The 14,574-nt window shown below is 40.3% G+C and overlaps 1 protein-coding gene across 1 annotated transcript; it reads right to left on the bottom strand.

Moving 5' to 3' along the window:
• Positions 1-3,915: 3,915 nt before the first annotated feature.
• CLEC3A (C-type lectin domain family 3 member A) lies at positions 3,916-8,933 on the bottom strand (the record flags this gene model as incomplete). Its single annotated transcript, XM_084294616.1, has 3 exons — positions 3,916-4,301; positions 6,585-6,665; positions 8,819-8,933. 3 exons carry the CDS (start codon positions 8,931-8,933, stop codon positions 3,916-3,918), a joined length of 582 nt encoding a protein of 193 aa, XP_084150742.1.
• Positions 8,934-14,574: the final 5,641 nt, after the last annotated feature.

The following is a 14,574-nucleotide window of genomic DNA, read 5'->3' on the forward strand; positions in this document are numbered from 1 at the left end:
ATTCCTTGCTTAATTAGATACTAGCCACAGTTTGTTTTGTGCTTTTAATCTTGGTATATTTTACATTGCTTTAGCTAGCTCAGACTGAGTGCTCAGCTAAGTATGGAAGATGATAATTTGTTTAACAGTGTGTTAGATTCATATAGCAGTTCAACAGGAACCCATTCACTGCACTAATCTCATAGCTCACGCTCATATAATTACTCTAGATGTACTGGAATAAATATGCAATATAGCGCTTGTCAGTTGGATGCTGGGTATAGCATTCTCTGACCCAAGAGTCCCAAATGAAGTTGACTTGATGTGGGCTTTTTCATAGGAGGGAAATTCAGGGTCTCTGTCAGAAGACAGGGGAGCTCTGGAAGGAGCCGTCTTTGCCCTCCTCACTCTCAGCTGCTGTCTTTGTAGTCTGGCACCTGGATCCTTCAGCCCAGCCCCCTCCACCACTCCCACACATGCACACTCAACCGCTGCACTCAGGACAGGGGTACACATGTGTCATAATTCTTTTCCTCCACTGGATCTGGTTCTTGGGGAAGGAAGATAGCCTAATGACCAAGATACTGGCTGCAGAAGGTTTCATTTTCTGTTCCTTGCTCAGCAATGCTTTATTTCAATCCTTTACTTTTTAATGCTTCATCTTTCCCTATGAAAAATGGGGATTATAATCTTCCTTCTGACTATCTAGACTGTAAATCTAGGTGGTAACCCCAAATCCACTGTATTTCAAACATGAGAAACCAGCACTGCACAGGACTCGCAATCCTCCCTGAGGGGCTGGAGAGCAGAGACTCCAGAGGGAGTCCAGCTTCCCTGCTCCCAGAGGAGCTCGGGACAGATCTCCGCGGATCCTCTGTCTTGAGAATCCCTCTTTAGGGAGCGCCCTGGGACAGCCAGCGGCGAGAGGCGCTGCCCAGTGCCCTCTGCCCGGCCCCGCTACTGCTTCAGCACCGGCTGCGGGCGGACAGCGGCCGGGAGGGCCCGGGCGGGGGGGCTTAGAGCAGTGTCCCAGCTTTGGCTGCATTTGGGGCAGGAAGGTTGGAGTGAAACTTCCCTTGGGGTGAGATAGAGGAGCAGGGAAATCCACAGGCAGATAAGGTGAAGTCTATGAGGGCAAATGTATGCGCAAAATAAGTGGGGAGAAAAATCACATAATATTTAACTTGTCATGATGATGCAGTTCTAGGGATGGTTTTAGGATTTTATTTTTTTTAATTTTTGTATAGTCAGGGCCCAATTCCTGAGGGTTTTTTGTTTGTTTGTGTGTTTTTGTATCACAATGACTGCTTGAAGAGAGAATCCATGAAATACTTTGAGTTAAATATATATATATATATATATATTTTTTTTTTTTTCTGCCTAAAATGAATGTTTGCTAATACTTGTCATCAAACACAGAAATAATGTTATGTTTTGCTGCTGAATATTAAGCACTTCAGAAAATTAGCATGAAGGCTTTCAAAAATGTATAGTTTTCTTGCTAACATACTAGTATGTGCTTGTACAAGTTACACTGCACTTTACCTTTAGGAAATAGTAGGAACTAGAAGCAACATTTTCTACGGTAATAGCACTTAAATAACACTTCAAACTTTGTAGGGTCTTCATTCTGCTCTTGTACCACTAGGTGGGAGTGTTGGAGTTTTTTCCGTGGTTGGTTTGCCTAAAAAGTTGCTGTCGTGTCCTGCTGAATTCCCGGCCACCCAAGTAATCCCCAACTGAATGGTGATGACAGCCCAGTACGGAAATGGGGAATCACTACGTGACCGCCCCCGCCCTCATGCTGTCCCCATCCGCAGGGCAGAGTAACAATACTGCACGAAGTAAAGACCGTCAGCTAATGAAGGCTGTCAGGAATCGGGAGCAGGACTTGTGGCTCTGTGCATGCCTGTAATGGGGACCAGGGTGCAGCCTTTGCAGGGGTGAGGAACCCAGGGCTGGAATTTGCAGTGAAAACATCACCAAGAGACCTGAGAGGATTTCAGAAACTAATTGCAGGAGACCAGGTAGATAATCTAATAATTTAATGATCTGCTTGGAATGGAAAAGGCAGGCAATGCCCTACATTATCACGAGAGAGGAAAATAATTGATAAATGTTCACCAATAACATCTATAACTGTTTTCATCTCCTGCCTGCAATTTTAGAAACTTGGCTCTACTTTGAATTAGATTGAAGAAAATAGGACATAAATTTTATAGACTCATTGCAGTTTGATAGTGGTTTATTGTAAATCGGTTCTTGAATTTGCAGTGAATTGTTAATTTGACTGTAGCTGTAGGGATATGCTCAGATACTGACCTATTTCAGACAACCCAAACTCTTAATTGTGTTAAAATGTAGGTAAAGAGGGTATTGCTTCCCAAACTCAGTAAAGATTGGTAGATTTTGAGAGAAAAATTGGAATATCCGGGGACTTCTTGCTCCTTTAACTCAGAAGCCAAGTAAAAGAAGTCAGAATTAGACCTATTTTACAAATTAATAAAGTGCTGGAAAAGTGAATTAATTACAACACATATTACAGGGGTGCATAGAGTGTTTGCATCTCATACAGCACTTATGCATATAGGGACCTAAATTTTGTTGGTACATGAGTAAAGAAAAGCTGCAGTATAATTTGCCAAAAGATCTTTTGAATCCTCAAGAAAGTACTAGGAAGAATGGCCTTTGAGTGGATGCTTAAGCTTTCAAAAATACTACTACATTTAAATACCAGTAATTGCACATTTATTGCACAAATTAAGAAAATCTGCACAATTAAAAGAGAAAAAGTAGAAAATAGCCTTCAAGCAACAATATATTTAAATCATTAACTGAAATTCCCTTACACAACAGAGAAACTGCAGTTTGTAACATGAAGGCAAATCTATATTGTGATGTTAAGAACAGCAAAAGAACAACCAGCACATTTTACTTCATTTTCAAATGTTGGGTGTTAAACTGAAGAATTTACGTGTGGCCAAATGAGTGATGGTTTGGCCCCATTCCTTTGTGCCAGTCAGGCATGCTACCTGCAATGTGGAGAGAGGGGGACTCTCCCCTCTGTTCATGCATTCACACAGTGTTACTGTCTGAATTATAAAGCCTCCTTCTGATCCTGCAGGAGAGGCTTTTGCACATCTAACTAAGGACATCTAACATCTAACATTTTGCACATCTAACCATCCTAGAGGTATGATCTAGTCCCAGATTGCTTTCTTCTACGGGAATCTTCTAAATAACATCTAATATTTAGCCATAATTGAGACATTTAAAAGCAAACATATTTAGAGTAACTGATGTTTAGAACAGCTATTTCCCCATTTAATAGCAGTGTATCACTTTTTACTCCATGTAGTTTAAAAACTAACATCAGGTTTTCATTACGTTTAGCTTTCTTAGCCCAAGGTAAAACTTGGTCACAGATCTTTCCTGTTAAACTCCATAAGGATGATGGCCATTTTTCACAGGAGCTTACATTACACCAGAGTCTTCCTTACACTCTTGGGCTAAGATGACCCCTACATCTTCTATTAGCACATGGCCCCATGAGGCAAGCTTCTGTAAATTTCCAATAAATTCATTAGAGATCTGAGACAAAGCAAATACCTTCCTACATGGAGATACAGAGTTCAGAAACAGCTGAGTTCCAGCAACCCGAACATCAGGCTGAAATAATATGGCAAAAGATGATGCAGTATAGATCAAAACATACTATATATTCCTGTACATGATGAGAGCACTCACTAAATATAACATTTTAAGCATCTGAATAGAAAATAAATTAATAAAGGAAGACTCTGTTTCAGGAAAGAGTGACTACAAGGCAGGAGACAGATACTTTTAATTCACCACTGTCTAAGTGGGAGGGGCTACTAACAAGCAAAACTGCTTGTTAATAACCCAAAACATGGTCATGGTCATTTGTGTATGGAATTATGGGATCAAAAACTCACAGATATATCTTTTGGCAGTACGGCAGACTTCATCCACCCACTTGCCTTGTGATGAAAAAAAGACACAATTTTCACGCTTCCCCCCATTTGGTTGGGCACGATCCCAGTTGAAGTACTGTAGAGCCATGCCATTGACATCAACAAACTTCCCTTCATTTACCATGTCATTGACACCCAGCCAAAACTCAGACACTCTAGGCATGCTTTTCTTGCCGTAGTCTTGAAGAGTATTTGTTTCATCACTATTCCTTGGGATAGCCAGAGTCCCTCCCTTGGCTATGCAGTCTTCATTGGCTTCATGAAAATGCTTGGTGCCTTCTGATATGAGGTAGCACTTCTTATGGGCCTTTGTCCCACGAAGACAGACTGTGAACAGATATTGGTTTGCAACTTCAGTAAAAAGTAAAAGCTTTGAATGATGTTTTCTAAAATGATCATTTTCTAAAGATCTATCCCTTCAAAATCTAAATTGAAATGAGGTAAAGTGGCTTAAATCTATAAAACCTTTTTGAAAAGCTAGAGCACCCTCACCACTGAGCTTGCGTGACAATCTGAACAAAGTAATATAAACATTTGCATTTATAAATCTGTTTGGCTTTAGTTCTACTGGAACATACAAGGGAAGTCTTGCTGTAAACTACAAGTATACTAGAACATGACTTTGGCATCTGCTCTGTGACTGAAATTGCCTTGCAGAACCATTGTCAGAGTTCTTCCAGCCTGAGATGTGTCTGGGCAGGCTTGCAGGAGTCAATCCTTAAGCTTCACTCTCCAGCTCTCCTAATGCAGGTATGTGACAAATATCACTCTCACAAGAAAAATTACAAGAGAACTGTCCTCAGAGGAGTGTTGCTTCTGAGTTGAGGAAAGTAGCAAAGGGCTTGAATAAAATAGTGCAGTAGTTATTTTTAGAATCTGCATCTGACTACTTCCATCCCATTTCATTTATTGCTTAAACTCATCTTGTACTTATGTTAGAAATGTCATGAAACAAGATGAACATCTTCTGCCCTGATGTTTTCTATAGTCTGTTTCTAATTCCTGTCATCTGTTCTAGTTAAAACATAATAATAATAAAATAAATTAAAAGGTAATTATGTATCTGATCAATGGAATATTGAAATCCACTTTGGACCATATCCTATATCTCATTTTTTTTTAGTAATTTTAGTTGCAGTTGTCATTGCATTCCTTGGCTGCATTTTCTAGATAACCTCTTTATATTAGTGCTTACCCTTCAGACTTTGTCCTTTCCAAGTGCTAAGCTAGACAATGAGCAAAGAAAAGTAATGAAGATATTTGCTAAATTTTTAATTCTTTAACAAATTTATATTCATAGGAAAGATCAGAGAGACCTTATCTACTTCAACAAGGATGGAGACCAGCCCTCTTTAGGGAGGAAGTATGTGCTGCTAAATGGCAAGTGGCAACATTTCACCATATGCAGAAAGGAGAACTAGGAAATTCAAGCAAAAGAAGGAATCAGATTGTATTATTCCTTCAAAGTGCTTGCAAACTAAAAAATCTACTTTCTGAAATATCTTAAAGGCATTAATGAATGCAGTCAGAGTTACAGGGGTCATAGGTCTCTTTTTGCCAAATTTGGAATCCAGTTGAACAGTGTGGGTTCTGAATTTAGAATACAGCTCAAAATAAGTTTTGAGGATAGCAAATCTCCTGGCTCTGGTTTCGTTTCTAAGCCACTGCATGCTTACTCTCAAGCTCCTTCTGGAAGCAATACAAGAACTACTTTTAAACAAGAACTACTTGTCTAGCATGGGTTTCCTCTTTGAAGAAATTTCTAAAGTCCTCTTATAAGAAATTTAAAAGAAAAATATTTAATAAAGCTCAAAAAACTCTGTGTAACCCAAAATGCAAAACAGGACATCCCAGATATTACCATCCCTAAGCAAAATATGTTCTATTTCATGTGAATGATGTCATTTCCTCTGTAGTGTCCTCCTGAACGTGTTTAAATGCCAAGTTTTGTGTCAACAGCTGTGAAAAAGCAGAACTGTCTAGTAGGTGTGCAAGTATTTACCCTTCTTATTTTGTTTGGAAATTTCCATCTGACTATGAAATATTTAAAGGACTCTGCACATTGATACAGGATACTTCTGAACTCACAGTGAACGCTACTTAGAAATTGTAAGGCAACATTCACATTTGAATGTCGCAATCTACACACCTTAAGAAGACTCAGTCCTTTTTTCTTTTTTTTTTTTTTTTGAGATTCTCATCCTTTTCCATGGCCATTTTTGTCTTGGTCATTAGCCCATGTTTATTTCTGAGCTGGGGACCCAACTCGTTGACCATCTAAGCTTTCAAACCCAGCAACCCTCATGCCCTTTTCTGGTTATGTCTAAAGTGCCCAAGAATCACAGCTAGGGCAAAGCCAGTCCTTGCTCCAGAATGATTATTGCTCTTAGTGAAGAGCCACCACTTGTATACCATTAATTCATACTTGATTTTCCCCAAATACTTCCTTCAACACTTGTTTCACCATTATAGCAGTGTCATGCTATGGCTCTAAGGAGATGTATTTCTCAGTCACAAATCCCCTTAAAGAGACAGATGAGAGTAAAGAGTGTGAGAGAATGAAGGCAATGATAACTTCTGGAAACCACTGACCAGTGTAAGCTGCTTTACCTGTTTGAAGTGCCTGCATTTCTTTGAGAGCATTTACTTCTCGCCACAATTTGTCAATCTGAGTCTTTAGGTCATCTTTTTCTTAAATAAAAAAAATATAGAGAAATAAGCAGATATACAAGGAAAAGAAAAAAAAATCACATTATTTTTTAAATGAACAGCTGTTGGGCTTCTGCATTGCTAAGGTATATTTTGTCTTTTTTTAAGAGTTTTCCTTAATGAAAGGTTTTCTGTAGGGTTAGTATATATATGTATATATTAAAAAAAAAAAAAAAAAAGTACCATCATACTTTTAATCTTGTTTTCAGTTGGACCATATCCTGGTAACTAGTTCAAAACCATCAACTGTTGCTGCTAATCACTATTTAGTTTGCTGGTATCTAATTTATAGCAAAATTTGCCTATTTACTTTTGCACCTGTACAGTGTGGTGTGTGGATATACATGTATGTATACATAGATATATACATATATGTATCTGCTATAAAAATAACAGCAGAACAGAAGTTGTGATTATTCAAAGAAATGTTATTTCTGTGAGCATAAAATTTATACACAAATCTTGTTTTAATACAGTAAAGGATGTTGACATAATCTAAGCTCATTGCCTGAATGCATGCAGACAGGCTTGCTGAGCTGCAGTCTCACGTACCCTCATGGAAGGAGGAGCCTTCCATCAGTACAGAGAAGGCCTGGTAACTTCAGTCACTCACATTCAGCCTAAATCACCATTTTGTGACACTTAGAAAAGTACCAACAAGATGGTGAGACAAAAAAAAAAAGACATGAATTTGCACACAATAACTCCATTTCCATGTCTTTTCCGTTTTTCCCCTTAATCGTTACACTAGCCCACCACAATCAAACAACTAGCAGACACGTTTCCATTGCACAAGATTACAATTTGATTGCAGCAGTAACCAGACCTTCCAGAAGCCACAGTAAAGAGCGTGAGGAATAAATAAGCTCTTTCACAAGCAGCAGAACTAACAAACCCACAGTTCCTACAGATTCATGTTACATCACCTAATCCTCCAGCTGCACCCCAGAAAGCTTGTCCCTTCTGCACATTCCCTCCAGTCAGAGGGAGAGACCTTGGCTGTCCTTCGTGACTCCCTGGCTCCCCAGGGCAGAACTCCCAGTCCATGCTTGCTCCTCCCTACAATTCCCATTTCCAGTTCATAGCGACATCTCCATGCTCCCTGTCTGCTTTGAAAGAGGCAAAAAGCAGAACAGCTGAGTTCCTGGTACAACCTTTTCATAGTGGCACACAATGCAGATTTTTTTTGCACCCACATTCTGAATTTCACAATATCAGGCAACTTATCTTTAGTACCTCCATTATTCTGCCAAATTAGTTCAAATGCAAAAGTTATTAGGAGAAAGCTGACAGACAAATGTGCTGGCAGCACTAATCTATAAGCAGCATTTCCTTAGGACATCAAGCAAAAAACTAAAGAGATTCAAAGGGAGAAATAAATATATATGACTTTATAGCTCCAAAGCAGCATAATCATGTTGTAAAATGACTTTGTCAAAGCTGTATTTTTTTCCCACTGACTAGGAGTTTAAATATTTGCCATTAGTGTAACCTCCATCATACACTTTTATTAGAAATAAGCCTTTAAATTAAATACACAGACTTTTCCAAACACTGGTCAATGGTTTTGTATTTGCTTTGTAAGCTTTGCTCTGGGAATTTATTCTTTTTCTGCTAATTCCTTTTTATTAGTTTGACTTGCCATTTCGTCATACTTCTCACACAAGTAAAGTAATATCCCACAAATATTACACAGGCGTTCTGTTAAAATTAGGAAATGGACAAAAATTTGAACAATACCCTTGAAGCTTTAATATTTTATTCTGTTCTTTTCCATCATGTGTACACGAATTTCTGATCTTAGCCAATATAACTGTGTAACTAGGAATGATTGGCCAGAGTCCTCCCTCAGCTGTACCTGTGAGCCCTAAATAATGTCAACAGAGATGAACAGGCATAACCGAGCAAGGTATTTATACCTGCTATACAGCTCTATTTCTATAAATCATTCCCGCACATTATTCTTGGCTTTACTGACACAAAAGTATTTTAAAGGCAAACATAAGATACGATCAACTATCATTTGTTAATAAACATTTGCATAATGCTACTTTCTGATTCATGCAATGTTAAGTACAAAGTAAACTTGGATAGTCTATAAGCCTCTATCCCTCCTCCCAGTTAAAACCCAGTACCTTTCACTCTACGTTTGTTGTGCTTCCTGGCTTTGAATTTGGAAGCCTGGCTGATGGTCTGATCCAGCAGTAAAATACTTATGAGTAGAAAAATCCTAAGCCCGGTTTGTGCCATCTCTTTTCTTAAGAACTTAAAAAGAAGCTTCAAGAAATTCTCTTCAGCGGCTGCAAGAGCAAGTCACATAGACACATCTCACCAGGGACTGACTGAGGTCAGTTTTATAAAAGCGTAGTGATAGGGTTGGCTGCACTCCTTGCTTACGAAATGTGTTTAATACTTAAGCTGGCTGTAGCATAAGGTACCCCCTTGTTCTCACATCTCATCTGAAATTCCTGTTTCCTTTTTGGGTTCAGCTGGGACAGGTTGCTTTTAAGGGCACTGAACAGTGCATGGATTGCCACAAATGAATGCCATTTCTTCAGAGATTAACTTTTATTTTTGAAGCTAAAGGTATGTATAAGCAGATGGATGCTCAAAAACGCCTAGTGCAATGTCAGCCTCAGGAAGGAGGGGGTAGCCAAAAGGTTTCTACAAACCTAACAGGCTCACCCAAGGTGGCTCTGACCCAAGCTGGTTAAGTTTAGACAAAAACCATGATCTTATTTACATTCAAACAACAACAAAAAGTCACCCATGAGTGCGTATTGCAGATATACACAAAAACACAGACATATATACATATATAATATATATACACTATGATCACATTGTTAGGAGTGCAGTCCTTATTTAATGAAGAGCTCATAAGCACCTACTAGATATTGCTGCATTTCTGATAATGAACAGGATTTGCTACCAGCAGAGTATAGCTCAGAGAGCAAAATATTGTGACACTCTTCCAAAGGTTCCCAAGTCCCAGCTACATGGCTGGAGGAAGAGATATGGCTCTCAGTAAAACACAAAATACTGGAAGCAGGACAGTGGCTGTCTAGACTCTAGCTGTCTAGTCTTTATTAAATGAACATAGTTATGACAGGGTCCTATCCACCCAGGACTGTCTAACAAACCGCTCACTGAATGCAAGCTGCCCATTTCAGTGCACAGGTAAAAGTGGAAAAGGCTGTCATTCCTGCTAGCACACCAGAAACCAAAACGTGAGCTGTCAGAGAGAAAAACAGAAATCTTTGCAAGGGTCTAGTTCAAGATTTAGCCTGTCATTTAGAACTAACCCTAAGTTCAGGGTTGATCCATATTTTATCCGGAGATATTAGGGCATCAATGGAAGTTAATTAAAGGCAAACAGCCGAATCAATAACCTCCAGTTAGATTTTCACTTGGTCCCTTCTCAGAGGCTGTGGAATCGCACATGACATGGATCCTGAACCTCTGCAGCTTGTTGCCTGACACACTGAACTCGTGCTGATTTTGTGTTACCTCAGTGAGGGAGCTGGAATCCCAGGAGGTGTTTCAGGTGGAGCTCAGCTGTCCCAGCTGCAGGGCCAGCAGGTCCAGAGAGACGCAGGAGCAGCACCTGGGGTCAGCAGGCACTTTAGTGTGTCTTTAAAGACATAGCACTATAATGAACTTGTTTCTTCTCCTTGACTTTGCTAACACAATTTTCGTCTGTGAAATGAGTCTGAAAGAAAGAGTTGTACTCTAGTGAGGTAAGCTCAGAACTCACTAGAAATGAAGGAATAAAGAAAACCCAGATTTGGTATTCTGAGAGTCCTTGGCAAAGAGCCCAAGTGAAAGCCTGTGCTTTTTGGAGTATGCCATGTTATGTCCTTTTAAGAACAGACTGAAACTCTGTTTTGAAAGCTTTATCCACCTTGTTTCAGTAGTCTCTTTGAGCATTTTACAAGCTTAGTTGGGTTTTACTCCTAAAACCCGAATTGTAATGCTGTCTTTGAAGCTGCTGTGAGAAGCCACAGGGTTATAGGGGATTGTTGGTCTAGAATCTGTCTAGAGCATCTGAAAAATAGGTTTCACACTTGTGACTAATCTATAGCAACAGAGAAAGTGAGTTTAACTTCTTGTATACAGTGTGTGGGTAGGAGAGTCAGAGAAAAGTCAAAATATGTTGCTGAGAACATGTAAACTCCCAGTGCTACTGTGAGGAAGCAGAAAATGCCTCCACATAGGAGGCCTAGAGCCTTGCCAAAGTAAATACCAGCCTGTGTATGGTCTAGAAACCAGCATTACAATGTCATTTAGAGTTGTAATTTTTCTTTTACAAGCAGTTATAGTGATACAACATAGCCCAGAGAGCAAACAAAGTTATGCATATATAGAAGTAATTTTTCTTGGGACAAATTATTCCACTTTCCCTATCAGAATGTGCTATATAAATATAACAGCTTCATACCTTTAGAGCTGCATCCAGACTAGGATGGGATTATACTTTTTTATTCACACCAGTATAATAGAGCTTCTTCATATAGACAAAACTGTATTTTCTCTTGAAGTGCTCAGCTGGAAAATAAACATCTTGCAGAAGCCATGGCTGCTGTATGGCGCAGGCACCTGGGTGGTTTTATGGCTCACGCCTCCCCACCTCATTCCATTTGCTTTCAAACAACTGAGCCATTCAGAGCATAAGCATCCTTTGGTGAAAAGTTCATTTCAGTTTCTTCACTGAAGCTCTTCAAGGTAAAAAGTCTATTCCCCTCAGAGACAGTTCCACCTTTATGTGCTTCTGTCGACTGGCTCAGAAAAACTCTTTATGCAGCTGTTTTTTCCTCTCCATTCTCAGCCATCTCTGGGTTTGTGGAAAGAACATGCAATTGGGCAAAGAGAATGAGAAGTCAGTGTAAGATGAGGACTGGATGCTGGACTGAGATCCTGAAACAGGTCTGGCTGCAGAAGTCATTTCCTGTTATGTGGAATAAGATCTATGTAGGGGGATCACATCCTTTGTTATCCCCTGAGGTAGTAGAGCTACGAATAAAACACTACTTGTAAAATATTTTAAAGAAAGTTACTGCTTCAGTCTCAGAAAAGCAAACTACTCCCATATTGCTATTAGGATGTATGTGTTTTCCTGAGGTCTGCAGTCCCCTCCAGGTTTCAGAGCTAATTGCGTTGTGACATGTCTAACCAAAGGAGAAACTGGGGATTTCTATCTGCTGCTGGAATCAGAGCAAGTTTTTCAGCAGCTTTTCAGTTACAGAAAACACAGATCATCATAGGATTTGGGGGAAAGAGCTTGTATGTGTGTAATTATTTGCCTGTTTACTCAGAGTGTAAAGAAGAAACAAAAACTGATCAGAGCTGTTACCAGGCTAAGGAATTTCAAGTGGGGCAAACCCAAGGGCCAACATAGCCAACTGAATTAGGTAACACAAAGGTTAGTAAAGGGTTTAGCACCCCCCAGCATTAGTTTTTACAACTGACTTGGGTGGTAGATGGGATCCACTGGCTGATTTTTCGTTTGTTTCATTTAAATGTAACCAATGTTGCAGATTCTGCCAATCATGGAGTATGTCATGCTTGGAAAATTACTGTGTGCTTGGTTTCTTTGGCCTTAAAAAGACTTACAAAGTCTTTCTTAAGGATTTGATCCCAGTCCAACCAGGTATGAAGCAGGATTATGGCTGACATCCCAACACCAAAGTTATTTTGGGGAAATTTGTACAAACAAGCTGTGTGTTTGGAAGAAGAAAGGGCAAACCTTATGGTATGTGAGGTTCTGTGAAAATTCTAGATTATATTTTGGGGTTGTGCAATCAGTTCAGGTTTTTTCCTGTCATACTAATTTGCTCTTTTGAAAGGCAATTTTCAAGCTTTGAGGGTTCTGCTGTGTCTCTTAGAATAAAAGGAGATTCCAGATTTATTGCGAGCCCAGGCTGCCCACCAGTGACTTATGCAGAAGGTCACTGAGTGTTGAAATGAGGGCATTCAGGATACATAGGTGTGTAAAGTTTCTGTTCCAAATGCATCCTCATCAGGCACCGTGTAACTGATAATAGGGTCAATCAATAAATAGGCTTCTCTAGTTTTATTTCTAGTTTCAGGACAGCATTTTGAGCTTCCTGAGTGAGTGTTTTTTGTGTCTTCTGTTTGGTGTCTTTGCCACAACAGCATCTCACAGCTGGGCCTGAGCAAGCAAAGAGGATGGTAAAGAATATGCAAGAAGCCACACAAGGACTTATGTCTATCACACATGTATTTAGGGCAAATTTCTTTTTCTGGGCTCTGTGACCAAACTGTCTTGTCTGTGCTCTTTTCATTCTCTTGCAAAGGCAGTGAATAGAGGTTAAGGGTTGTAAAGCTGTAAAAGTAATGCTGATAAATTCAGAAAAGATTCAGAATTCAGAAGGGATTCACCAGATCTGCTCTCTTTGGTTACCCATCCAATGCCACTGTGCACTGATAAGGTTGCCTTCTTACAGGGTTCAGACATCTGAAAGAAGTAGCACAATTGCCAAATATTTTCTTTTACTTCAGGGCTTTAGCAGCAAAAAGAAGTGGTGCTGAGCATTTTGTTCACTGCCATTGCCTATTTCTTTGGGCAGGAAGGACCCCAAGGAAATGGTTCCTTGTCTGGAGTTAAATGCTTTGAGGTTATGTGTAATGTGCAAAGAGAGCAAAACGAAATCACCCCCAAACCAGAGACTGTTTTTACAGATCAGGTGACTCCGTGTCATCTCTGAAGATAAGGGAATTCAGGGGAAAATCTAAAGCTTTGGTTTCTTTGCAATCCAGGTGCAAATAAAAGAGTTGAATGGGGTCTTTTGAAATGCTATTCCTGCGGACTTGGCAAGGTTTCCATGTTGGGAATTACTGGCGGCAGCTCAGCTTGTTTAGCCCTCCAGGTGCGTGTGAGAACGTGTCTCTTTCTCTTTTGTAAACATAAAATACGTGTTGTGCTTATTTTTCTCCTGCAATGTGTGCTGCCTTTTTTCCTTCCAGGAAATGATCTAAAAACATCCTGAGCATTTAATTTCTCCCCTTAAATATTTTATTTTTGATCACCATGTCTCTCTAACCTGAGGTTTTCCAGCTTTACGTTAACATGGTCTTAACAGGTTCTGCTCATCCATACATGTGCCAGACAAAGCAATTTGGACAAAGCTTGGATTTAGCCACTGTGGCGCTCACAAGACACTCTGAATTGCACACTCACAGGTTCATAGCAGGTTACTAACAGTGCAGCTTTGCTTGAAGCCAGTAGGACTCGCCAGAGTAAGGATTACATTTTGGCTTGTGTAGACATTTGTAGGATTTTCCTATACCAGATGGAAAACCAGACATTCTCAGGAGTGTGATCACATCTCCCTTCAGTGGCTGCACTTCACAGAGGACTCAGATTCTCTGCTTGAGGGCTGAGGAGGGGGCTTTGGCCACCCACAAACTTGAGTTCCCACCTCATGTATGTCCATATGGCCGCTGAGGCCCCTGTCTCTGGCACTAGAGCTCCCGCAGTGCTGCTGCTGCACAGCCTGGTGTGGCTGCCTGCTGACAGGACACTGACTGGGGGCTGCCAGCCCGGCCGCAGCAAGGAGCCAAGCCGCAGGGCTGTCACACGATGTGCAAACAGCTGACCCTGCTTTACTGTGCCTTAGAAGCAGCACTGCTCCCATGCACAAGCATAATCAGCTCACGCACCAGTCCCTGGGGCTGGAAAACATGTGATGTGGTCCAAGTAAAAGACTTTTATTTTAAAATATAAAGGAGTTTTTTAGCTGCCTGGTTAGGAAAGAAAAATAGCGCCTAAATATAAATGTTGGGGTGATGTCTGCTTGTCTACAGACAACTCAGCCTCCTTGCTGGAGGCTGGGAAAGGGGCAGTGACAAATAGTAAAGCAGGCCCCAG

This window comes from Netta rufina (assembly GCF_964035555.1).
Source record: "Netta rufina genome assembly, chromosome: 13".
Classification (NCBI taxonomy): domain Eukaryota; kingdom Metazoa; phylum Chordata; class Aves; order Anseriformes; family Anatidae; genus Netta; species Netta rufina.